Source organism: Corvus cornix, chromosome 1 (genome assembly GCF_000738735.6).
Source record: "Corvus cornix cornix isolate S_Up_H32 chromosome 1, ASM73873v5, whole genome shotgun sequence".
Taxonomy (NCBI): domain Eukaryota; kingdom Metazoa; phylum Chordata; class Aves; order Passeriformes; family Corvidae; genus Corvus; species Corvus cornix.
This window is the reverse complement of record NC_046332.1, coordinates 50,635,922-50,661,516: the sequence shown is the minus strand read 5'-3', so window position 1 is coordinate 50,661,516 and position 25,595 is coordinate 50,635,922. Positions and strand designations below refer to the sequence as shown.

The following is a 25,595-nucleotide window of genomic DNA, read 5'->3' as shown; positions in this document are numbered from 1 at the left end:
GAGGAAATTTGCAAAAAGATAGTTGGACAGGGTAGACTATTATGGCAACCAGAGTGCATGAAGCTGCCTTAAAGGGTAAGAAATAGCAGTGCTTCAAGAAAAAAAAATTTAGCTCCAGCATCACTGTACATTTTTTTCACAAATGTCTTGACTTTGCCTATGACTGTTATGTAGTATGCCATTACAAGAGTTAATGACCCATTAGGATTTCCTGTTAAAAATGGCTTTACTCAAAAGTTTCACACTCAGCTTTAAAATTAAATGTTGAGCTCCAAGGCAGTATAAAAAGCAATAACCCGGGAGTCAGCTGTGAGCAAAAGCCGGCAGAGCAAGCATCACATCCTTCTTACCCTCAGAAACAGCAAACTTAAGAATGAGTACAAAGATATCCATGGGGATGACTAAAACAGGCATCACTATAGATAGAGAAAGCAAGTCACTGGATGTGGATGTAGGACTACAGTGGAAATTAGACAGGAAGACATATAAGGAAAAAGGAAATACAAGGGTGATACAAAGGAAGGAAGTAAGAAGGGAGAAGAGATGATGCAGCACAAAAGGAACTAAGAGAAAGGGGGAGAGGGAGAGGCAAATAGAAAAGGAAAAGAGAAAAAGATGTAGTTTGACAAGTTAAGAAGCTGAAAGAGAGAGGGCAGTGGGGGAAGAAAAGTGGACACAGAATTAAAGAGAAGTAGGAGAAGATGGGCAGAAGGAGTAAAATGGAACAAATCAAGGAGAAACAGAGTAAGGAAGGATTAAGCTAACATTCATTGAGGCTGGTGCTTTATTTACACTGATTACCAGTTATCCAGGATATTGCTGCAGGCTTGGAAAAGTATTTTGAACACTTGTGTTAGCAATTGTTGGGTACTCTGGATTCCATAGATAAATAACAGGGAGAACCTGCAACGGCTCATTATTTAGAAAACATCACAAAAAACCACTGCTGGATAAAATGCTGCACACAGCTCCAAAGCAAACTGATCCTGCTTCCCTAGAGAGTGAGGTCAGTCCTTAAAACTACCATTCAAGGTGGAGAATTTGGAGCTGGCCCTCCCTGATATACATGTCTCTATCAACAGGTCTCTTCAAAATCACTAGATGTCATTAGAATTATTGTATACATTTTTATAAAATACTCTTCCAGGTCTGGGCGGAATAGCTGCATAGACTGATGGTCAGAAGGAATGATGAACTTAATTTGTGCCTAAACACATAAGTGCAGATAGTAAATACCAGTTTTCAGAGAAAACTGCTTCAGAGTCTCCTAGAATTACAACACACCTTAAGGATAATTAAAGTATATGTGGCTTGAGGGAAGTCTGAGAAGTACCACTAAAAAAGACTCTAAAAATGTTAAGACTTAAGCCTTAAAAACATTTCTGACCTTTAGCACCACTGATAACAAGTCCTAGCTCTGCACAGACTGACACGCAGACAACTTCATGGTCATGACCAGTTAGAACAGCTCGAGGAGCTGGATAATCACCTGTAAAAAAAAAAAAAAAGTGAGAAAAGCAAAGCAAGAAAAAGAAAACAATAGGGAATGACAAATCAGACATGATTTATCAACAAAAGAACTTTGCTATAATTTGCTTGAAATCATTAAGCGTCAGAGAGGTGCGGTGTGATTAAATATCTCATATTTAGGATACCGAGCAAAATATATTAAGACATCATAAAGTTTCAAAACCCCAGCTACCCAATGCATTAATGAATTAATTAAAAGAACACAATGTGTGGTGCTATTGAAAGCAGCGGTAATGTAAAGATCTGCTATTGAACATATATGTCTCCAGACTTACGACATGAACCTAAAGAATTGAGGATGTGCCTTTAATAGTGATCATAATTTGTTTCATGAAACTGGGGGTAGGAAAAGAAGAGAAGAAGAACAACACTAGAAACATGCTACTGCTGCATAGATAATACTGATTCAGAGACACGTGGAATGGTCAGAAATTAAAATATGCCTAAAATGGTATAGGTATACATTATTTTATATATTATATATATTATATATATATATATGTACATATATATATACTCAGGACTGAAATATATTTTGGTTTGGTTCCAAACAAGTGGGCATTTATGGAGTGTTTATATGACAAACAACAACATTTTTGTTGTTTCTAATAATAACAGATGCTGGCAATCTAATTGCTTAATATTTGATATTGCTCTGCCAGGCAAAAAAAGTCAACTGGCAACAAAAAATTAGCAACTTGCTTTATAACACAGAGTTCACATCATTATATTTGCATTGTACAAATCAAGTACAGAAAATTGGGAAATTCCAAAGGACTGGAGTTCTGCCAGTGTAGTTCAAATAGTAAAAGAAATGACCTAGGGAACTATAGATAAATTACTGCAATGTTAGTTCTATATAAAATAAAATGGTTAATCCACACTTCTGTCAACAAGAATTGGAAGTAAAAATCTCATTAATACCAGTCACCATGCTGTGCTGGACTAGCAGTCTTGTCTTACCTGGTTTTGATAGGATGAGGGTTACAGTTGGTAAAATATGAGCTACATATAGGGATTTTGGAAATCCAGGTTCGGAAATCAGCTTTCAGTTAGGAGCTGGAAATTGATTCTAATCAAATATTAACCAGTAATATTATCTATGGGATAATATAAATCTTTGCTGGTAAGATAGGCTTGTAATAAAATAATTGATGCAAAGTTTCATGGGCAACTGTACAATGACAAGAGAAAGCCATTATTATATCATTATTATATCATTATTATATCATTGCCCAGTTAAATAAAAAAATAGAAAAATGTGTTTTATTTCTTTTCAATGCAGCCAGGTGAAAGTTGATGATTCTGGACAAGCACAAGCTCTGTTCACTGGAGAGGAGATTCTGTTCTGGAAGGAAGCAATATAGAGTAGGATTTATGGAGCCAGAAAGAAAAACTCCCTCAATGTGAACTTTCAGTGCAATACCTTAGATCAGCAAATAGGAGGCAAGAACTACTTTGCCACTGAAGACCACAAAGATGAAAGGCTTGTAGCCACATTTACAAAAATGAGCTCAAAGGAGGGCCACACAACTGATAGAGTAGGAGAGGAGGCTGCACAGTGTTTGAAGTGTTTTCTCTGTTCACTGCATAGGCAGCAAAGTGGTAACTGGACTCTGCTAACTGGGAGACACAGGCATAAAAGATGCCCAGTAGCCCAGAAATTTATCTTGCAGCTAATGGCACAGAGAGGTCTAATGGGTGAATGGCTGCACACATTTCAACTCTGGAATAAAATGCAGTTTCCTAACTGGAAATACAGTTAAACACTAAACCAGAAGGGAACTACCTGAGTAGCTAAAAAGTATTGCATGAGTTTTTGAAAGATATGCATTAGGAATGGAGGCTTGGATAGACTTTTGTGGGTGAGTGAATTTAGTCTTCTTTTATTGCAGACACTCACATGATATAAACAGTTAATGAAATGGCTACCTGGGTATGTGACTTGGAAGGATGTTCCAGACTCCTTCTACTCTAAAGAAGAGAAATATTCTGAATTCCAGTTTGCATTTGTTCTTGTCTACCTAGCACCTCTTCATTCTTGTGTTAGCATTGTCCTTTAGCTTCAGGTCTTCTTCTCTAGCATTTTCCCCACTTATGTGCTTAAAGAATAAATCACCCTTTTTCATCTTTCCTTTTTAGTCTATTGACCAAACCAAACCCTTATAAACTCCTTTGAAGGGAGGGGCTTGCCATTTTTTAGCCATTGTAGCAATCCATTTCTTTGCCTATCTATCTTTAAACTCATTCTTTAAATTTGGGTATCCAGAGATGTATAGGTCCATAGTTCTTAAACATTCAGCATGAATCTCCAGTTTTTCTTGTCAAACCCTAACATCTTCTGTCATCAAAATTTAGTAACAATTCCATGTATTGTAATATCTTTCTGAACAAGATGAGAACTACCAACCATGGATTTACAGACTTCAGTTTTGGACACGATAGTACAGGGTCTGTCAATCTAACAGGTCTTGTTGTTCCAATGTACAGACACATTAAAAATTTCTTACCTCTAATGCAAACAGCTACCTCAATAAGTCCTAGTTTCCCAAACTATAATCTAGACAGCAAGAAAAAAAATCTTTTTGGTCTGGAAACTGAAGATGTGAACTAAAAACTGAGCTCTACCACTAGGGAAGGATGGATGTCAGAAGAAAGATCACTGTGTATCTCATTAAAGATGGCTATACTTTGATTTTTATCATTTCCCCATCAACACTGCCATTGAGAATCCCATCTTTCAAGGTTTTGTTTTCTCCAAGTGAATAACATAAAAAAGAAAAAAAAAGGCAATTAACTAAGTTCAAAAATTTCCACATTTTTTTTTCTTCTGTATGTCCTGGAAAAAAAGAGGATTATGCTCAATGGCCATCTTGGCTCAAGCTCTGATTACAGAGGTGTCATCAGACTGCATCATCAAACTGGATGGCTGAAATTATTAAATGGCTAAAATTTTTGAAAGGAAAAGAAATAACGCAGTTTTCAAAGGAACATTTTCCTCAGTTTTTCCTAGGAAAGTCTATAATATCAAGGAACTGTAAAACTCCAGAATACACAAAATAAGCATATTTTATTGACTTCTTGATTTATAAAGGAAAATGCTTATAAGGAAGAACTTCCCTGAAACATAGATCTGTGAATCTTATTTTGTCCAGTTTTTCAGTAAATACAAATTAATAATGGAATATCAATATTAAGAGTAACAGTCCAACAGTAATTGAAAATGGGATTTTTCCCCCTTAGGGCTCAAAAAAAAATTATTCACTGAGCTTTCTACAGAAATAGCTGTGGCATGAACCTCAGTCATATTACATTTTATTGCTAAGGAAAGAAGCTGTGAACTCCAGGAATCATTCAAAATCTAGCAAAATATTCTGTCACTGTCATATCACCACTGATAGATGCAGCCAGAGGTCAAAGGCTGCAGCTCTAAGGGAATTTCAGGTGAAAATATCCTACCTAAGAACTGAGATACCATCACTGTAAACTCCCTGTAATTTCCCCAAAGGAGCACCTTTGAACTGAATTACTAGAGGGCAGAAGGAAAAAAAATGTGCTGAATCTCCAAACAAGTAAGTTTTTCTAGAAAGTCTAAAATAAAACACATCTTTCCTTCTTGCTGAAGAATGTAATGCTTAATATTATTGTAAGGTTCTTCGGGAACAGATGATGCTCTTGCATGACAAGGAAAAAAAGAAGAGGGAAAGGAAGACAAAAGACAGTGTTACTATCTCTCTCATGCTGTCCTTTTCCAGGAATTATGTACAGATTTCCATGGGGACACATCTAGGAGCCTTCTGTATAAACAAACATGAGACCACATGGCAAATTTTAGCTTCCATTTCATCTCTCACTTTGACAAAAGCAAGTCCAAAGCTATACTTGAATTACGTGCTGAAAAGAATTTACTTTGCTATTTGCTTTACTGTTAGGACTTTTCAGGGGATACTCATCAGAAAACAAAATCTTAGAAAATACAATGGCTTCCATGGAAGTAAAACTGTAAGAGCCTTCTCAAATTTTTACTGTCAGAAAAAACCATCTTGGAGTTTGATGAAAAGATAAGGCTACAACCAATAAATACGAATATCTCAAACCAGAAAATAGTTAATAACAGTGTCCACAAGATCAGGGAGTGAGCAATGGATATAAAAGAAGGATTTCTGACAGAAAAATATTAATATATTCAGAATATTCCCAGCTCTAGGAAGCAGAGCTGATTTATTTGCTGAGGAACGTTGTATATAGCTACAAACAATTCACCCAGGTCAGTGGGCTTTTGGGTACCTTGCACCAATCCAGAGTCCAGAAGGTAAAATATAGTGGAGGACTGGAAAGTATGGATTTGTAGCATCTCTTCCTATCCCCTCCACTAAATTACTGTGGGATCTTGGGCAAGTTGGTGAACCATCCTGCACTGTACAATCCCCATGGAGTATGCAGCAAAGCATGGGCACAGACATCTGTTGATAAAATACTAGAGATAACTGCATTATCTCAGGTGGATTATTGGCTCTTTTACCTTTACATAGCAGCCTTAGCAGAGAGATGTCTTTGGCAACCAGAGTAGAGATGGTGCCAGTAAAAATTACAAACTAGTTTTCAAAGAGCTTCTGCTCTGGCAGAACAGTGCTAAGATACTGTAATTCAAAAATTTATACCTAAATTTTACAAACTTACGAGTACCATAATAACTCCTTAAACAGACCAAGTGGAGAGCACGTGTGCCCATGGCTTATGCAGGACCTTCAGACAGCCATCCAGTCCTCTTGGTGCAGAGCACACCAGTGACTATTTTTAAACTGCTGCCATTTCAAGGTTAAGCTAGGGCATATTAAAATATAGAGGGATATAAAACAATAAATGAATGTTCTGAGTTCAGAATAACTACTCTTTCAAGACATAATCCTGCAGAACCCTTGATGTTCACAACTTCAAATTGTTTCAAAATTATGTCATGTAAAAGGAACACAAAGAGATATACTTCATGACAGACACAGAAATAAATGTATATTGACTTGACAAAGATTTTTTGTGGTAATGTTTACCCTCCCTTTCAGATATATACTGAATGCACTCAGTGGGACAGGATGAATTGTTAGCACCTGTGAAGATTATGTTATAATGCTAAACAAACCCATCTTATGGCTTATAGACAATATTTTCCAATGGTCAGCACAGCTGCTGTTAGAAAAAGTGGAGTTAACTCCCACACCTCTTGTGACCATCGTCTTGGAAGCTACAATAGGTAATGAGAAATGTCAAGTCCCAAGATCGAAGAAATTTCAGGCTCTAGGGAAAAAACAGGGATAGCATTGATCCTTTTAAAGAACACCAGTCAGAGGGTGAATGTAATATATTGCATGGAGAGGCTCAAGAGGATAAGCGGCCAAGTCTAACATACTTACCTGACAAAAAATTCAATCAGCCTTTAGCACAAGCTGCCTAGACTTCCTTTCTTTCATGCAGGAGTCTGATTCCAATTAAAGTGTGCAAATTAATTTTTATCACTTCCAAATTAGTTTCTGAATTTGTGTCTGTTTCAGATAAAAGCGTCTGTCCCTCACTTTTCTGCAATTCTATCATCCACTTTGGTATATCTGTTCAAAGACTCTGAGACAATTCTCATTTTCAAAGTCACTTGTTTGAAAGAGACATTCAATAAAGTAATCATAAAATATAAAAATAAAACTGCTATAATGATACATGTTGAACTCCAGGGCATATCATGTACTCTCTTTGCTCCTTTTTGTGATGACTAATACAGTTTCCAAGTGAGAATAAATTTGTATACAAATTAGTGCTCAGCTAAAACAAATCCCTATATATCATAAGAGAAGAAAAATCAAAACACAAATTGTCAAACTCCATCACAATAATTTTTCTATTCAGTCTCTGAGAACTGCAAAGATTTACATTTCCCATATCACTTCACACAAATAAAAAAAGCAACCTATGTCCTTTGCATGTGCCATGTCTCACTTAGAGAAAACAGATACCTTTCACTGTTCTCGCAACTGCAGCAGATTTATATAATGTGGTCATCAACTTAATAAGGTGCAGATTCAGATTAGCTATTTCAGATGGGCAGTTTTGGCTTAGAAAGTAGATATCTGACCCTGGCAAGAGGACTTAGCTTCATTCAGTCCAGTGTTTTTCCAAAAGGTGGTACTTAAGTAAGCAAGGATAAAGAAACAAAGGGAAGTTCAAACATACATACAGCCTGCATTCAACTGCCCTTCAGCCTACAGGAAATCATGCCGCATCGCTTACTTTCCAGAAGCATTCCCAGACACCAGCCTCTAGTCTAATCTAAACAGGACCTCCAACATCACCACTGTTGGAGCTTAGCAATGGCATGGCCATGAAAGCGATGTTGAACTAGAGAAAGTACAAATAGGGACAAGATTTGTGCTATATGTTGCTGTTGAAGGTATGCAGCATATCGCTCCTGATTTCTTGATTTATCTCTATATCCAATCATCATGACATGTAAGATCCATAAATAAGAGCCTAGAAAAGAATTTTGCTTTCTACCAAATCTGGAGGTTCACAGGGGCCTCTCCTATGTTAATTTATAGCTGATAGTCAGCACATGCTTGTGAACATGGGAATGAGAGCTTTAATTGCCCCAGTCTCTAGAGGTCAAGAATGTAGTCCCCCACTTCCCAAACAAACACTCTAACCAGAAGAAGATTTCCTACTAGCTATTTCATAAAGCTACTGTGTGGAAAACATTGCATTTAAAATCTGGTAAAACTTCACTCTTCTCACAGTGATTGTGAGAAGTTTCAAGATATTGTGACAAGTGCAAACTAAACCAGAAGCTAATTTTTGACGCTTGCTGTAGAATAAAAGTGATAACTTAATAAATGTATTGATTAGAAAAAATATTTTTAAATTATAAAATGAAGCTTACCATGCTCTCATAGGCAAGTTTTCAACTACTGAGCTAGAGCAATCATTTGTATTTTTTCTCAATTCTCCTCTTTAAACAAGAGCTGTTTCTGTATTTCCCACAGACACAGCTGAGGTGACCCTGAGAATACGCCTGTACAGGTATTTCAGCAGAAGGTTCTACAGAAGTCTGACAGGTTAGGTTACTGACACCTGTGTTGTTTAGTAAAGATTATATCTATCTCATGGTCCCTGGAATATGGAATTTTAGCAGAATCTGTAAGAAGTTTGATCTGACAATCTTTTGCCTGAGAGTATTTCACAATAATGATTGTGATTGCTATGTTTTCAAATGAAATGGTATCTACATTTTTCTGTACATATGTTACACTACACAAACTGTTTAGGACTGGGGGTTTGCTTTTTCTCCTCTTTAAGATTTTCTGAAACAACTAAAGTTCCTTTTGGTAATTGGAGGTATTGAAGCTGAAATTGGTAGTTAACTGTCTTTCAGCTTAAAAGATAATTATAAAGTCAAGCATCTAACCCAGATAATTACTATACCTGACATTTTTCTTGGAGTTCTTCACCTTCTTATATCCTGTGGTATAAAACACCCTATCTGTGTCTCCAGATGACAGCTTTTAAAAAAATCAATACCCCTTTTTTCACCTCTGAAAATATCATCTACATCTTTCTGGAAATTCATTCTAAAGATGTTAAGTAATTGGATTTGACCCAGATTGATCATACCACTTTCATTTTTCCTACAAGGTAAGTCCTAACCTTCTAACAGCAACTATAGAAGAGTAGACTAGGAAATATTTCTTTACTACTTTGGTGGCTTTAACTAGGTAAAACTTCAAACGTATTTTCATGAGGATTTTTGGGAAAGCTTCACTCTTGAAAATTAGTTTACAGGGAATCTTAGTCACATGACATGACAATTCATGTCTGCTCGTGGTAGTGACCAGAAACTGCCAGTCATTACTTCAGCAGAAACACGTAGTAATTGTAGAAGTTGTTAAAGGCCCTTTTTTAAAAGGTCCTTTGTTTTTGTGATCTATCCCCATTAATGTATGTTCATGAAAAGTCAAAGTAGCTGTTAATAATATGTTTCCAACAAATGTAGTTTTGGTTATAGTACAGTACTAGTATATAATTAGCATATCCATGGTAGCTTTAATCCAATGAATAGAGATAGCAATAACAGATATGCCATCATTCTTCTTCAGCATGAGTCTTCAACATGTCTTCAACATAAATATTAAAAAATCGTATCAATATATTTCAAAGCCACCACAGTGGTCTTGGGTATTAGTCTTCTTGAGTTCTGTTACCATGCCTGTAAGATTTCATTAGACTGGACATGACTATCTGCAGCACAGTCTCTTACTAATCTGACTGTAAGGCTTTGTCTTCAGCAAAACAGTGCCTTATCCATATAGAGGTAGGGACAGAAAGCAAATCATACAAGTCATTTTTATTTTCATTTATTTCTGTCAGCCAGGTCATTTCCTTCCTTTCATAAAATTAAAGATCTCCAAGGCAGACACTTCCAAAGTTAGGCAGCTAAGATATTAAACCTGAGATACCAAAAAGTACAACTTCTGTGCATTCAGATATGTAAGTGATGACAGAACAATACCAGAACTAGAATAATTTTATCTGGAAAAGAATTGAAGCAGTCTGTATCAGCCAGAAAGGAGATGCTAATTGCAAGGCTGTCCAAGCCCTTTGTAATCAAAGGAGGTAATGTCTTACATTTTTTTTCTTTAATGAGAGTAGAAAGCTCTTTTTATTTTCCTCTTAACATAGAAATTACTAATACTTTATATGAATCACACAGGCATTCAAAGAAGAAAAATGGCATCAACCTAAACAGTCTGCTCAGACATGAAAATCCTTGTCAGACTGAATTTATCCACATTGGAGAATTACATACTAAAAAAGTCATGGAATATAGGCAAAGATATTAGAGAAATTTATTATTGGAACACAATTTTATTTTTTCCCCTCTATTTCCTCTGTTATTTGCTTTGTTAAAAGCAAGCAAAATCTGGTGAGAAAGTGAGGCTTTTATCTGTCTCCCCTTTACTCTGCTTACAGACAAATGGAAAAACATCAGAATTCAATAAAAAACTTCCTGCTGAAAAATTAACAAAATATTTACTTTGAAATAAATAAAACAGTTTTCTACCAGGCATTCAGTTGAAGAAATACTTTCACGTAAATATCTGTAACTGACAGTACTGCCTCCAGTCAGTATTTGAATCAGATATCAAAACTGATAGTGACAGATTCTTCCATTTTTATCCAAAGACAAAATCCTTCTGTTGAAAATTATCGTTAGAATTCAGAAACTTCTTTAAGTGAAATGGATTTAGTGCTGTACAAAACAGCTCTAGTATATGGATAAAAGTTTCTCTTTAGCTGCAGCCATATCTCTGGCTTGGGTGATGGGATCTTTAAATTAGTACGGCACTCTAAGTGCCCTTTTATATAAATTAATATTATTGTGTTCCCCTCACTTTGCAAAGCACTGATAGTTAGTCCCATGAAAATGAATGTAAACTCTTCTTGACATTTTATCTTTTTCTATTTTTATTCAGTCATATTTCTTCCCCAAACTATAGAAAGACCTTTCTCAAGAGAGTCTCATTTAATTCCATGGCATGTGAGACATTCCTTTTTTGAAAAGGCAAGCAGCTGATATAGCATGCTGTAGCACAAAAGGAGTAAGTTAAAATGCCAAAAAATATTTCCAGGGAAAGGAAGTCAAAATATAGTGATATATGTCCTGTCACTTAAAGGCCACAACCATCTTGTTCTAGTTTATGATGACATGAGGCTATAAGTGATAAAGGCAATTATAAACTTAAGAACTATACTCCCATCTTATTATTTCTTAACATGCACAGATTGTTTAAACATTTTTTGGGTAGTAATCAATGCATTGCTTAGCATGTGGTGCTCTTCTTATACCAAGCAAAGTTACCGATATATTTGGTAATAACTTCTGAATCTGACAGAAGGAATGTTAAAATGAATAGGTGTGACAGAAGACCTCTCAGAAAGATGTTATTTAAAGGATACTCACTGCTGTTTGGATTGTCACCTATAATATGATGTCGGCCACTCCAATACCAAAGCAGCAATGTAGCGTCGCGTGACCCAGACACGATGTAGCAATCACCCCCAATGTAGGACTCCGACCTGGCAAGGCAAGTCACGACATCCCAGTGGCCAAATACAATCTGAGTTAATTTTCCTGGTGGGAATGCAAAGTCATACAAATTCAGTTTTCTAAGGTACTTGCAGCATTTAGAAATCATTAACTATATAATTAATATTCAGTTCAAATGTAACTTTTGTCTCATGTCCCGTAATTAAAGATCACTAAATGCTATAACAAGATTAAAAAATCACAAAGATAAAACTTTTTTTCCACTTTTTTTTCGTTCCCATTGAAGGCTATGCTCTGTGTCAATCCATAGTCTAACCCTTATCTCTGAAAATCAAGTCAGTGCTGCAGTCACTGAATATTAAGTGGAGTTACGGCTCCATCAGTATTTAAGCAATGGCATTAGAACACTATTTATGAATTTCATGAGTGATATGAATAAGACAGCACATGAACTTTTCCATAATTGTGCTGCATTATTATATTAAAAATGTGTATTTGTTTTATGTTAATGTCAAACTAAGGTTTACTGTGATTATCACCTCCTCCTTTCTATTATTGCAATTAGTTTTTAGCAATATATTGAGTGATATTAAGCTAAGTAACCAGACAAAGCAACAGAATATTGGCTCCTGTAGCAGGATAATCCGCCTAATTCCTTACTACATGAAATAAATAGAGCTAGAAATAAGACATCCATGAAAATATTGTAACAAGAATTTTGGTTGATCCTTTCGATATTATAAATTTTCTGAAATTAACTATGGTTTTCAAAAGTTACCATTAATAAAACTGCATTCCATTTCATTTTGCATCCTTTGTCTCCCATTCAAAAAAACATCTTAAAGTTATCATGCTGAAACAATAATGAAGGATTTTATAAACTGCCCTTTATCATTCATGGATGGGTAAGCACAAGCATTAGATATGGTACTATTAAGACGATAGTCTTTGTACACTTTGTGACCCAGGAAGAACCAGAGAGCTGTATTTGAGGTCACCTGTTTCTGTAGAATAAACTCGAAAGCTCTTGTCCCAGAAACCACAGATAAGAATGTAGCGATTATCTGCCGTGACCACAAAGCAATGCGCGTTGATCTGGATGCTCTGATCCACAAGGTCTGTGATCTGCCGTTTGTTCACACCAGAGTTATTGGCTGTAACGAAATGCAAAACACATTTTACATGTAAGCCATTCCAACACCTTCCTGTCATCCATTTACAGGAGAAAATGAATACATTTAACTTTCAATGAACTGTGAATTTGTTGTTGAGTAAGCATTTTGAATATGAACATTTAGAGCTGTCTATATGTGTGTCAGAAATACAAAATTATTGTGAGGTTTCCAGTTTCCCTTTGAATAAGAGAAAAGATTTTACAAGAGATGACAATTTCTTATATGCTGCCTGATGCACTGCATAATACATGGTAATAATTTTAGTGCTCTGCAGAAGTATTCCCCAAACCAATCTGAACTAGGGGAAAAAGGCAAAAGTCCATTTAAAATATGAAATCAATATTAACAAGAGTCAAGAGAGCCAATTCTTGCTGGTTGGTATCTCTTCTACAGCCAATAGCTTGTATTGTGTGGCCTTGACAACCTCATACCTCCAGATACTTAACCACATTAAAGACATAAGGATTCAACCAACGAATGAGGGGGAGACCTCATTGTGGTCTTCAACATCCTCGCGAGGGGAAGTGGAGGGGCAGGTACTGATCTCTTATAAATGACCAGTGACAGGACTCAAGGAAAAGACATGAAGCTGAGTTAGGGGATGTTTGGGTTGGATATCAGGAAAAGGTTCTTTACCCAGAGCGTGGTTGGGCACTGGAACAGGCTCCCCAGGGAAGTGGTCACAGCACCAAACCTGACAGAGTTCAAGAAGCATTTAGACACTGCTCTCTGGTACATGGTGTTACTCTTGGGGAGGTCCTGCACAGGACCAGGAGTTGGACTTGATGATCCTCATGGATCCCTCCCAACTCAGCATATTTTATGATTCCATGAATCTGTTCAAACCTATTGTGATTTTCCAGTACAGTAAAAGTAAGTCTTATCACCCACTCCTCAAGCAGGGAGCTAGGCCATGGATGGTAATTTTAAGAGACAGTGACACCTAGAAACTCCCCTAGACAGAGAGAAAAGGAATGGTTCATTCATTCAGCCACCACCCCAGCTGCCAAACGGAGCTGTTAAGAAGGATGTTAAGAAGGACTGGGAGTCCCCAGCTAATGTGCTCTGTACTCCCTGTGAAACAACAGACAAGATATGGCAACACAATAAAGGTGTATTGAATCTCAATATTAACCTTCTAAAAGTTCGGTATATAATCTAAGTTAATTTTATACACTCCATCCAGTCTCACTGGAGAGGAAGACATTTTTTCACATGACAAGTCATCTCACACTGTAATAGCTGTCTAAGTGCTAGACAAATCCAGAGGAGAGTTTGTCTTTCTACAGTAGTTATTGGGGGAATCTTGACAACTAACTTCAGTTAAATGAAGATAGGTGAAATAAAAATCACTCTGAGAAATATGTTTCTCCTAACATAAGAACACAACTTAATGCAGACAATAATCTGATTTTTTCCCTATTTTTTGCTATTCTAGTTAAATTGCTCACAACTGCATGAAATAAGAGATTCAGCCAAAAAAACCCCCACTCCATCCTATCTTAAAATTGCTTGTGGAAGTTAATATCATGCTTACATGCATTCTAAGAACACATATTTAAATTACCAGACCCTCTATGTCCACCAGCTGAAAGATAATGAATAACAAATTACTCAAATTTCCAGAACAGGTGGGCGCAATAGTTGTGCCTTAGCTTGTGAAAAAAAACTAAAGAGAAAACCACTGTCATTATATGAGATCAAATGAAGCACACAGAATGAGAAAGATAACTCTCCTGTGGTACTTCTATGTAAATATTTTGAACATGAATATTGACACAGGCAAAAAAGGAACTTTATATCTGGCTATGTTTAAAAACGTATTTTTTTTCTCAACAATGCTACAAATTTGTCTCTAACAACCTACCCTGTCCTCAATTTCTGTTTCAAATTACTGAAAAAATACCCCTACAAATCAAATAAGTGCAATTAATGAGAATTTATGATCGTTAGGAAGCCCTGCAATCTAACAATTTTAGCAGATGATATTTCTCAAACAATTCACTTTCTCAAAGATTCTGGATTTTAAAGAATACTATCAATTTAAAATTCAGTCTTTTCATTATTAAATTAGTACTGCCAACTAAATCCAAATCATGAAGTGAATGAAAATAAACAGAACTTCATCCGCACTGATAAACATAGTGCTGGCTATAAAAAAAGAATATATGATAACTCCACAGGACCCTCACATTTTATTTTACTAATGTGACCTGATAAGAGAACAGAATTATAGATTTGGGCTGACAGTGTAACTGACTTAATTGGTTGTTTCTTAAATACCAGTTGCTGGTGATGTTAATAACAAATAGCACTCATGTAATTAATTCAGCATCAATAGCTAATGCTTTTAGTTCTCCAGGACCGACAAGAATAAATATTTTCCTATTTTCTGTGTTAAATGAAGCATAACATACAAATATAGCTTAATCAATAATTCCTGAAAATGCCGATTTCAAATATATTGCTACATTTTCATCTTGACATACCAATCAATGGATCCATTTCAATTGGAAGATGATGGGCTTGATCCAAAGAGTATCCTGGGGCTCCTCGAAGGCCTACACACCAAAGGAAGAATGAAGCACACAGAAACCTTTTGACGCAACTTTTCTAGGTTTAAAAGTTCATTACTGAATTATTATATATTTTTTAAAAGTAACTTTTTACTCTTTGTTTTATTAATATATTAAGATTTCTTCCTCTGTGCTACAAAATATGTATTTGTTAATTCTTTTGTAATGTAAAAGTAGCTATAAATATAGACTTGCCAACTTCATCACAACTTCTGCAGCCACACATATTCATTAAATAACTCATTTAAAATTGTATGAGACAACCTTTTTCCTTTTACATTTGAGCAGAGATCTTAGTACAGAAAATAAAGTTAATTAGATTAAACATTGTTATGAGTTTCTTACATATGGAAACCTGTATGTGACAGAAACTTGGACCTTTTCATGGATTTATCTAAAATTTTTAGCTGTAAAACTCTAGGCTACAGTAAATGTGCCACAATTATTCCTGTTAATTCTATTCTGAGCAGTCCTTAAGATGTTCAAATGTGCATAAGGGCCTACAAATTTAGTGTTATCTGCTCTCATGCACAGCTAACATTGCTTTGGCTCTTTTGAACAGCTTCCCTGGTACATAAATCAGATTGTCACTACTGAAAACACGATTTTTGTCACAAACTGCCATGTTGCACAAGAATACCCTCTATAATAGTACATACAGATTTCTGGAGGATAAAGTGCATTTTCTACCACTGAAATAGACAGCTGGACTCCATCTGTGTCCTTGAACAACTGTTTTGAAATGTTCGCTTGGTTTCTTTCCTCTCCCCCCTCTTGGGCTCAGTTTAAAGGCACAGAAAGGCACAAAGTTAATTTCTGGGCATAGGGGATACACATCATAAAGTCACCCCAAGATATTCAGCTAGCTCTGCCATTTGCAGACACTGATCTGAGAACTTCTCCTTCCCTTCTTTCTGTCTCTTCTTTCAAAACCCAAACAGTTTGGGACAGATCTTTACTGGTATTAACTTAGATTCATTCAATTGTATTATGTCTATGTAAATGGTTCTTGCTGTTTATTAACTCCAAAGGTCTACATACACTCTACAACAATTGGTCTTTCTGTAGATAAACCTATCCTTTAAACTACAGTTATGCTTTATTAAAACAATAGTATGTCAATAGTAGGAGATTGATACCCTGTCCTGGACTAGCCTCCTGGAAAATAAACAACATTGCCAAGCAAGATGTAAAAGTTAAGAAAATCATTACAATGACATTTGATTCTCTAAACAGTTTCATTTTCCTCTCTTCCTATTATAATATATTTAGAAAGTATTCTTGTTTTTGCAATTTAGACCAGAGGTTTACAAATGGTGAGAAATTTAATTTGTGGTTGGTTCATGCCTTGAATCCTGAATGTTTGCAACATGACTTGTGATTTACAAGAGTAAAGAAAAAGAAAAACTAAAACCTTACTGTCACAGGCATCATAAAGACCCACATAAATTCAGCTAAACTAAAGGACTTCAAATGACAGATTTTAAGGAAACCCTCCAGCATACTGCAATATTAATGAGACTAACTCCTTCACAGTAAAGTACAGGTAGGAATTTTGGCTTCTCTTGACTTGACAATCTGGATGAGAAAGAACTAAATAAGCTTCCTCAAACAGAGGAGACATGAATGATGACAGGTATAGAGTACTTGGACTGAATCCCTGAAAAATTGAGGGGAAATAATTAGGAATAAGCCAGTCTATGTTAGTCAAAGGTGTATTCAAATAACACAGGATGGTTTCTGCACCTCTGAATCATTCCTGACATTGGAATCTTCCATTGAGGACATTGCCACAAAATACTTCAAAAAAATGTTTTATTTGATTTTTTTCCCCTCTAGATTTTTCCCTTTTGTTTTAAAGAAATGGGAAAAACTTTTTTTTTTTATATGTAATGTAGTTGCCCCTGATGGAGTATTATAAATGTTTCCAGATATTGCAGCATAAGGGCTATCACTGCAGGAAACTACCTGAGAAAATGTAACCTGTTTGTTCCCTCATGTACCTCATGGCCCCACCACCCATTTAGCGATGCCTGGAACAGCCTTAGCATCTACATGTCCAGGTGACATGGACAGTCCTAATGGCAATATGGAGAGGTGAGCAGAAGGGCTGGAAGGGAATTTTGGGATGGCCTGTTGGATGGGCTTTTGTGAGGGAATGAGGAAACTTCTCTTCAGAACAGTCCAGTGTCCGGCTGCTTAGGCTGGCTTAGGATCCCAGATAATCCAACAGTGACCCAGGGGAAGGCTTATTACAAGATCCTGAAATCTCTCTCAAGCAGCACATAGGGATGTATGCTCTCTAGCATGCCAGTATGTATTCCTGAAACCTGGGACATATTAATATTGGCTGTGTCAAGAGCAACAGCAGTCTCCTGAAAAGCATTATATCAAAGACTGATCCTGAAGTAACCACAAATCGATTGGCTGCCATGGTGATGTGCTGCTGCTAAGGAGAGTGTTTCTAGGAATGGCACCAGAGAAAACAGAAGCTGTGATTATTTGACACAAACCAGAAGAAACAATAAATTTTGGTGCACAGGCAGGTGAGTGAGCTAAGTTGCACTCAAAATTAAAGCTGCATTGTTAAGGTCTTCAAATTTGAATGAAATGTGCATGTGAGAACCTACCTACTGTGTTGTGCCACCGATTGACTGCAAACAGCCTGCTGCAAGTGACAGTCACCACGGCAGGGATGGTCAGGTGGGGCAGCGTGTTGGCTGCCACATGTGTGACAGGGGAATTTGATGGGAACTTCAGCACCATGATGACATCCTGCTGCATCTGATCTTTAAACATGAGGGGGCTCTGTGGAAGGAAACACTGTTGAGTAGAAAGGAGAAGAGAGCAGAAGAAAACAGAAGGGATAACACAATTAGTGAGGAGGTCTGAGGGAAAACAAGGTTAAAAAAGAGCAGGCAAGCATGTGCACATACAGGGAAAACAACACTACCTGTGCATCTACTCTAGTGATGGAGGAGAGCAAGATCAGAAGCTATTATTGGAACATTACACGAGGATAAGTAGAGAATAGGTATGGTAAGGGTTATCATTACTGGGTGCAAAATGACCATTAGCATTAATTAGCATACAGTAAAATGTAAAATTATTCAGTAGTTAATATTCATAAAATAGAGACATGTCTTAATGAGTTAATCAATTAATACATAATAAATATTAATTCTCTAAACTACAACAGTTGAAAAAAGAAATTTTAAGAGTGACTCAAAAACTCACAGATGTTTAATTTTTCTTAATGAATTCCTCATATGAAATACAGCACTTCCAAACACAGACAATTTAATTCTATGTAAAGCATATGCTTATTAGGGAGTCTGTAACCTAATAAGGTTATAATAACCTAAGCCTGTTTCCTGATTCTACAAATGACACAACTGTTTGTACATGGACAAGGATAGTTATTGAGTATTGGTTTTAAGGATTTTTTTTTCAGCCACTGTTAAAACAAAATGAACTATTTCTAAAAGGTCAAATATTCCTTTCTGCTTATTGCCTTTAATTATTAAAAATATATTATCCATATCTTAAGAATATAAAATAAATATTATCTAAGTTTGACTTGTACACATTACTTAATACAACAACCACTTCCACATCAATTTCCACTTTCCCAGTGTACTAGATAGAACAGTTTCCTTGTAGATAGATCAAATGATTGAAACTACTGCATGTATTACTGTTGATTTACAAAGCTTAAAAGAAATATCTAGCTCTAAGCATTTTATCAAAGGCACTCAGGGGCACAGAGATCTGTCTTGTTCAGCCTGGCTATTTCATACAATTCTTTACAAGAAGCACAAAGAGGAATGTGATGGAAATGAATTTTGGAGTTTGAATTGAAACTCAAAATATACGTTTCATTCTCCTGGGGGAATGGGTGGGAGGATTCCAGCGTGATTTGAACTCCAATACTTCATTTTTGTCAAGCAGACATTGTTCATAAATCAGCCCCTAACAATGCATCCTTTAAAACAGAACAACCTACTCACTCTAAGTAAAGCCTGCAGTCATTCCACCACTTGCAGAAACAAGAATACAAATACGTACTTATCAAGTTTATATTTATTAAGATGGAGCCTTCTTATACAGTATCAGTAAGGAAAATCCAGGACTGTATGAAGCTACAGCTAGTCACACCTCCACCTTGCTCTGCTAGAGCTCTGTGATTTGTTGCTACCCAAAGCAAGCATGGCTGCATGGGCAGTGTGGGGCATTAAAAGTGTTGCTTTAATGAGTACTTTATGACCTACAAGGGATCCTAAGGTTCAAAGGGAATGCATTCCCAGCCAGCAGTCGTGTCTCACCAGGTGCATGGCAGAGCTCCGAGGTGGATGGGGCTCAATGAGCAACTGCGATGGCGTCTGTCCAAAGTTCTGTATCTGCGCCTCCATGGCCTGCAGGCAAAGGAGAGGGACTGTCAGGAGCAATATGCATCAAGGAGAGAGGTCAACACACTGTGTGACAATGCAGGCATATCCCAAGTCAGCCATGAAAAAAGTCCAGAAAATTCACCCGGTGCTCTCCTCCCAGGCTGCAGACTCATCCAAGTGTTAGTATTTTGTAGACAAGCTTTGCTTCTCCTTTCAAGCATGCTTCAGTTAACCAACTAACCATTCTCATCTCCAGTAACTGGCATTATATGTGAAAATGTTAACCTGTGAGGACATGTAGTACAGGTCTTGAGAGAGCTTTTGGTTTTTTTGCACTAAAAAGAACATATATACCTTAATAAAGTCCTTTGTAAGGAGGAAAGTATGAGGATCTCTAATAAAATAAGCCTCTGGAATCTTAAAGGGGGGAAAAGAAAAGAAAACTGAGAAAGAAAATTTATGTATGAAATGTAATAAAAACAAAATAAGTACTATTTCAACATTAGTAGGTGAAAAAAATGCCAGAAACAGGCACATTGTCAGGCACATTAAGACTAATGTAGAAACCTTTCCAATTTGCATACATTCATTGAATATTTATTTCATCCTTAATTTTATTGCACTTTTTCGTGGGCTTTCAGGCTTCATGGTTTAGAAATGAAAACTTAGCAATTTAAATGCATTCTTCAAGACAAGTCTAATTTCAGAATAAATCTTGACTAATTCTATAGGTAGTAGAATACAGCACATATACTGAAATGCTTCTAATCAAACAGTTCATTCAAACAAAAATGTATCTAAGAGATATTCTCAAAAACTTTGGTGAAAGATTGTTACTTGTAATAACAATTGTTACAGAATATTCCTTTTTTTTTCAGACAGGTATTTATTTGACCTTGTAAAATCAAGAATAAAGCATTCATAGAAAACGAAACTGTCAGATTTTGAAATGCACAGTGCATTGTGTACCCATATATGTACTGTACCCTGAACTACTGACCCTTAATATTTTTCTTGTGAGCTTTATGAATTTTTCATTGGCTACACAGAATTAACATGAAAACCCACCAAAAACTATCTTGGTAAATTTTGTTATTTCTTTCAGACATAAAACCATAAGAAGCATGATAAATACTTCAGGATACAGAAGAATCCTTTTAATGCACATATTTTGTCATTCCTACAAGCCAATCTGTGCTTTCCTCCACTTCACAGCATAGATATAAGAACAGATGTCAGAGAGAGATTTCCTAGCAGGTCACTGATGTCCACCACTCTTAATGCCCTAGACTGACAAGTATATAATGGAATACCACAAACAAACATTTCCTGATAAAGAAACATAATGCAAAGTCCAGTCAAGCAGCTGAAGGACTTTCAATGGATTGTAGCCCCAGCACATCTGATGCCATAATTATCCTGGTACAGGTGATTTCTTGTTTGTTGAGTAATTCAGAGTGAACTCCAGCCTCCAAGGCACAGACTGTTTCTTGGGAACTGGTGAGCATCTCAGGTTTTATTAACATCATTTAATGATGAATAAATTTATAATCACAGATTAATTTTATACAAACACATTTCTGTGGGCATATGTGTGTACATGTGTGTATGTCCATACAGCAGCTATCTATATGCACAAACAGTACAGTTTGTGCATATAGATAGCTGCTGTATGTATATACAAACAAACAGATACAAACAGTATCTCTTTACACACTGTGTAAATACCTTCACTCATGCAGACATTTTTTATACAGGAATACAAAATTCAAGTCATATAAAGATAGTATTTTCTATTACATTCAGTACTTCAGAACTGATTTGCCAGGTGAGAAGAAGGGAAAGGAACTGTACTTGTTTGGGAATTTCATTTTCAAAATTAAAAATACTAATATTAACAATATCAGTATATATCAGTGTGATATATACTTTCACACATATCTGTCAATAATATTTTCAGAAAGTAATTTCCATTTTTTCTTTTTTTTTTTTTCCAAATAATTATCAAGGTTAATTTAATTCTAATTTTTGAAAGAATTCTGCGTTGAAATAAGAGTGTGAATTGTTTTTGGCAGCAATAATGAAAAAAACCCAGTTCTTCCTCTCCTACCCTTTATAGTGATCCCTTAAATGATACTATGTTCTCTCGCAGGAGCATAGAAATGAATTATTAATTTTTTTCAGTGCCATCCAGTTCTAATTTATACATTTACTTTCATGTTGTCCAGTCTTGGCAAATTCTGATTGTTTGGCTGTAAATTCTGCACAAGTAAATTTTGCTGGCTTTCCCTCTTGGTTCAAGTAGATTTATGGAGACAATAGAAGAGGAGAAAGAGAAGTAGAATACAATAACAAACTAACATGAATTTTTCAGATTTTGAGGAATGGACACTTAAAATATAATGGTCAAAAGCAGCTGTTATTTTACAGCTGAAGATGTGTTCGTAAATGCTCACATTCTCTATGCTCCCATAATTTTAATACATTTAAGTTAATGTCAAGTCTTTTTGTAAGCAGAACAAATGCAGAACCAAGACCTTGATACTCAGGGAATATTGAATATTTTTGCTGGCTTGCATTTACAAGACAACTGCCTGTCCCCCACCCCATGGATAGTAATGTTATCCTTTTCAGTCAAAATACCATTTATAAAACTGACACCGCTTAGAAGCATTAAATAAAATGAACAATGTTTATTTAAAAAATACCCATAACATTCAGCTACTGCACTGAGACTATAGTCTGCACAACACCACTGCTGTGCACAGCTACCACTGGTATTGCTCTCTGGAGCTCACAATACTCACAAAGGACAGAAAAACCTTGTCAAAACTTAACACAGAAGATAAACATAATCACACAGAGATAAAGAGACTGGCCCAAGGGTATTCCTAATGCTGCCTCCGATCAGATAGCTTGACACAAAATGAAAAGCAGGTACAAAACAGATCTGTGAATAATAATGTAATACATTGATTTGTTTACAAGAGAACTCTGGCTGTATCTAAAATTAATCTGAAAACTGGTAAGTGTACACCATGGTTTTTCTTGAGCTGTAAATCATCAGACTTTAGATTTATTTAATGGTCTTAAACATTTCATTCTAATTAATCAATTCCTTTTCTCCCATCATATCTTGAGTATTGTGTGCAAAGTGCTACACCACTCCCTGAGACACACATTCTAGTCAATTTAATACAAATTTTAATAAAATCAAGTTTATTCTCATTTCACCTTCAAATGGCCTTCAACCAGAAACAATATAAGTTTGGAATTCAGTGGCTGCCAGATTTAAAGCTTTCAGAACAGCAAAATGGCAATTATATTAGTTTTCTCTTCCTCAATAAGGTGTTGCAGAAAAGCTATTTAGTGAGTTGATTTGAGATTCCCTACTGTTTTTAATACACATAAAATGAGATTTGTACTCCAGACACTTCAGGGAGTATCTGTTAGGATATGATCATGTATTCAGAAAAATAAATTGGCTCTTAACATATTATTTGATAATAATAGGTCAGAATGAGAAAAAACAATCTGTAAACTTGCTGGCAATTCCAAGTTTAAAATTAGTTGATCTCACACAAGCTGATTTATGCACTCAAGCAACACACAAAACTGCATATGACTTAATAATAGTCATTTACCAATAATATAAAGAAATATCTATTATACATTTGCATACATTTTGGTCAAGAAATCAATATATCAAATAATCAAATCTTATGAATAATACAATGATCAATATCCTCAGTGTATTTTGCTCAAAGAAAATAAATTATTGGTTTCCAATTTTTATGCTTAAAGGTAGACTGTACATTCACAAGGACACTGGGATGCTGCCCTGCACCCTGGAGGATGAGGCCTTAGCATCAGTTTCCCATGGAATGAAGAGTTCAATGCATTTGCTTTGCTCATTATGCAGTCTACTGAAGTATCTGGGTTTTATTTCTTAATTCTGCTTGAAATAAATACAAGTATGCTTCCAAATAATACAAGCACTCTGTTTCTTTAGGTGTAAGAATTACTTTTAGTAGTCAAAGGCAATGCCTCCACCAGCAAGAAGTGAAACAACAGAAACAGAGCTGCAGAGCAAAAGAGTTGCGAAGAGAGGAGAGGAGAGGAGAGGAGAGGAGAGGAGAGGAGAGGAGAGGAGAGAGAGGAGAGGAGAGGAGAGGAGAGGGGAAGGGGAAGGGGAAGGGGAAGGGGAAGGGGAAGGGGAAGGGGAAGGGAAGAGAAGAGAAGAGAAGAGAAGAGAAGAGAAGAGAAGAGAAGAGAAGAGAAGAGAAGAGAAGAGAAGAGAAGAGAAGAGAAGAGAAGAGAGAGAAGAGAAGAGAAGAGAAGAGAAGAGAAGAGAAGAGAAGAGAAGAGAGAGAAGAAGAGAGAGAAGAGAAGAGAAGAGAAGAGAGAAGGGAAGGGAAGGGAAGGGAAGGGAAGGAAGGGAAGGGAAGGGAAGGAAGGGAAGGGAAGGAAGGGAAGGGAAGGGAAGGGAAGGGAAGGGAAGGAAGGGAAGGGAAGGAAGGGAAGGGAAGGGGAAGGGGAAGGGAGGGAAGGGAAGGGAAGGGAAGGGGAAGGGAAGGGAAGGGAAGGGGAAGGGGAAGGGGAAGGGGAAGGGGAAGGGAAGGGGAAGGGGAAGAGTATTCTTTTCTCTTAAAACAGACCTACAATGATCACCTTGATCAACACCTTACTACTGACCAAAAGCTAAAGCATGTCGTTAAAGGCATTGTCCAAAAGCCTCTTAAACACTGACAGGCTTGGGGCATCAACCACATCTCTAGGAAGCCTGCTCCAGTGGTTGATCAATCTCTCAGTAAAGAAATGCCTCCTATTGTCCAGTCTATACTTTCCCACATGCAGCTTTGAACCATTCACATGTTCTATCACTGCATACCATGGAGAAGAAGCCATGTTCCTCTTGAGGAAGCCCTGCTGAATACATGTCCACAGTAAGGTTTTCCCACCAGGCTGGCTCCACCGAGGGCTGCAGACCCCAACAGTGACTGAGCTCTGCCAGCTGCACCCCTGCAACATGCAGCTTCTGTGGCTTGGGAGCCAGTTCTCACATTCCAAAGCTGCACTGCAGCTTACATGAAAGCATGGCAAATAGGGATGGTTGGCATATTCATTTCAGAAGCACAGGCCTAATCTAAATGCAAATGCTAGAAGTGACTCATCTGAAACATCACAGAAATTAAGGTTTTGTTTGCTCTCTGACATACCTTTGCAAAAAGGGTAAGCCGTGAAGCAGTTTAGTTTTAACATACTTTTTCTCTAAAAATGTTCTTTAGAAATGCAGATAAAATCAACAAGGAAGATATTAACAGCCCGTTACATTTGCAAAATCCCCTTTGCTGAGAGAGATGCCTGGTGATTACCTAACACAAGAAACATAAAATCATGAGCACTTTTACTATAAATTATGAAGGGAAGAAAGAAATTACTAAAAACCAGACTGTGCTGCAGATAGACAATATCTTTATTCTTATGTGAAGTACTCTTCTTTTATTAATCTTCACTGATTACCACAATGATCAGTAAAGTTTCTAAAATTTTTATCTTTCTCTATGTTTTGTTTTTGTTTTTTTTTTTTTTAACATATTCAGGCTTCTTACTACTAATTCCCATAATCCTGGTGTGTTTTATTCTTTGTTACCACATTGAGGCTTTTCTATAATCCATTTTCCCCTGTGCATGGGGACTGAGTCCAATGAGGAGTGAAAATCTCTAGGCATTTGAGAAATATGCAAAACAATAGTCATCCAACACTGCCTTTCCTGGAAGTTTTTTTCATTTTTGCATACAAGTAAACATAGGAATCCTTTATGTGCTTTCCTTCCTG

General features: G+C 36.5%; 1 protein-coding gene across 7 annotated transcripts in view; it reads right to left on the bottom strand.

The window, feature by feature from the left end:
- NBEA (neurobeachin) overlaps window positions 1-25,595 on the bottom strand; it is a 467,670-nt gene that overhangs the window by 5,135 nt on the left and 436,940 nt on the right. For 5 of the 7 annotated variants that reach the window (XM_039566467.1, XM_039566485.1, XM_039566500.1 and 2 more), the window contains 6 exons: window positions 19,691-19,780; window positions 17,996-18,188; window positions 15,279-15,350; window positions 12,613-12,768; window positions 11,528-11,698; window positions 1,388-1,489 (listed from right to left, as the gene is read on the bottom strand). In XM_039566467.1, the coding sequence (XP_039422401.1) occupies window positions 1,388-1,489; window positions 11,528-11,698; window positions 12,613-12,768; window positions 15,279-15,350; window positions 17,996-18,188; window positions 19,691-19,780 (784 nt within the window). The remainder of the gene's footprint in view (window positions 1-1,387; window positions 1,490-11,527; window positions 11,699-12,612; window positions 12,769-15,278; window positions 15,351-17,995; window positions 18,189-19,690; window positions 19,781-25,595) is intronic. The other 2 variants (XM_039566482.1, XM_039566492.1) reach the window with 1 other exon arrangement.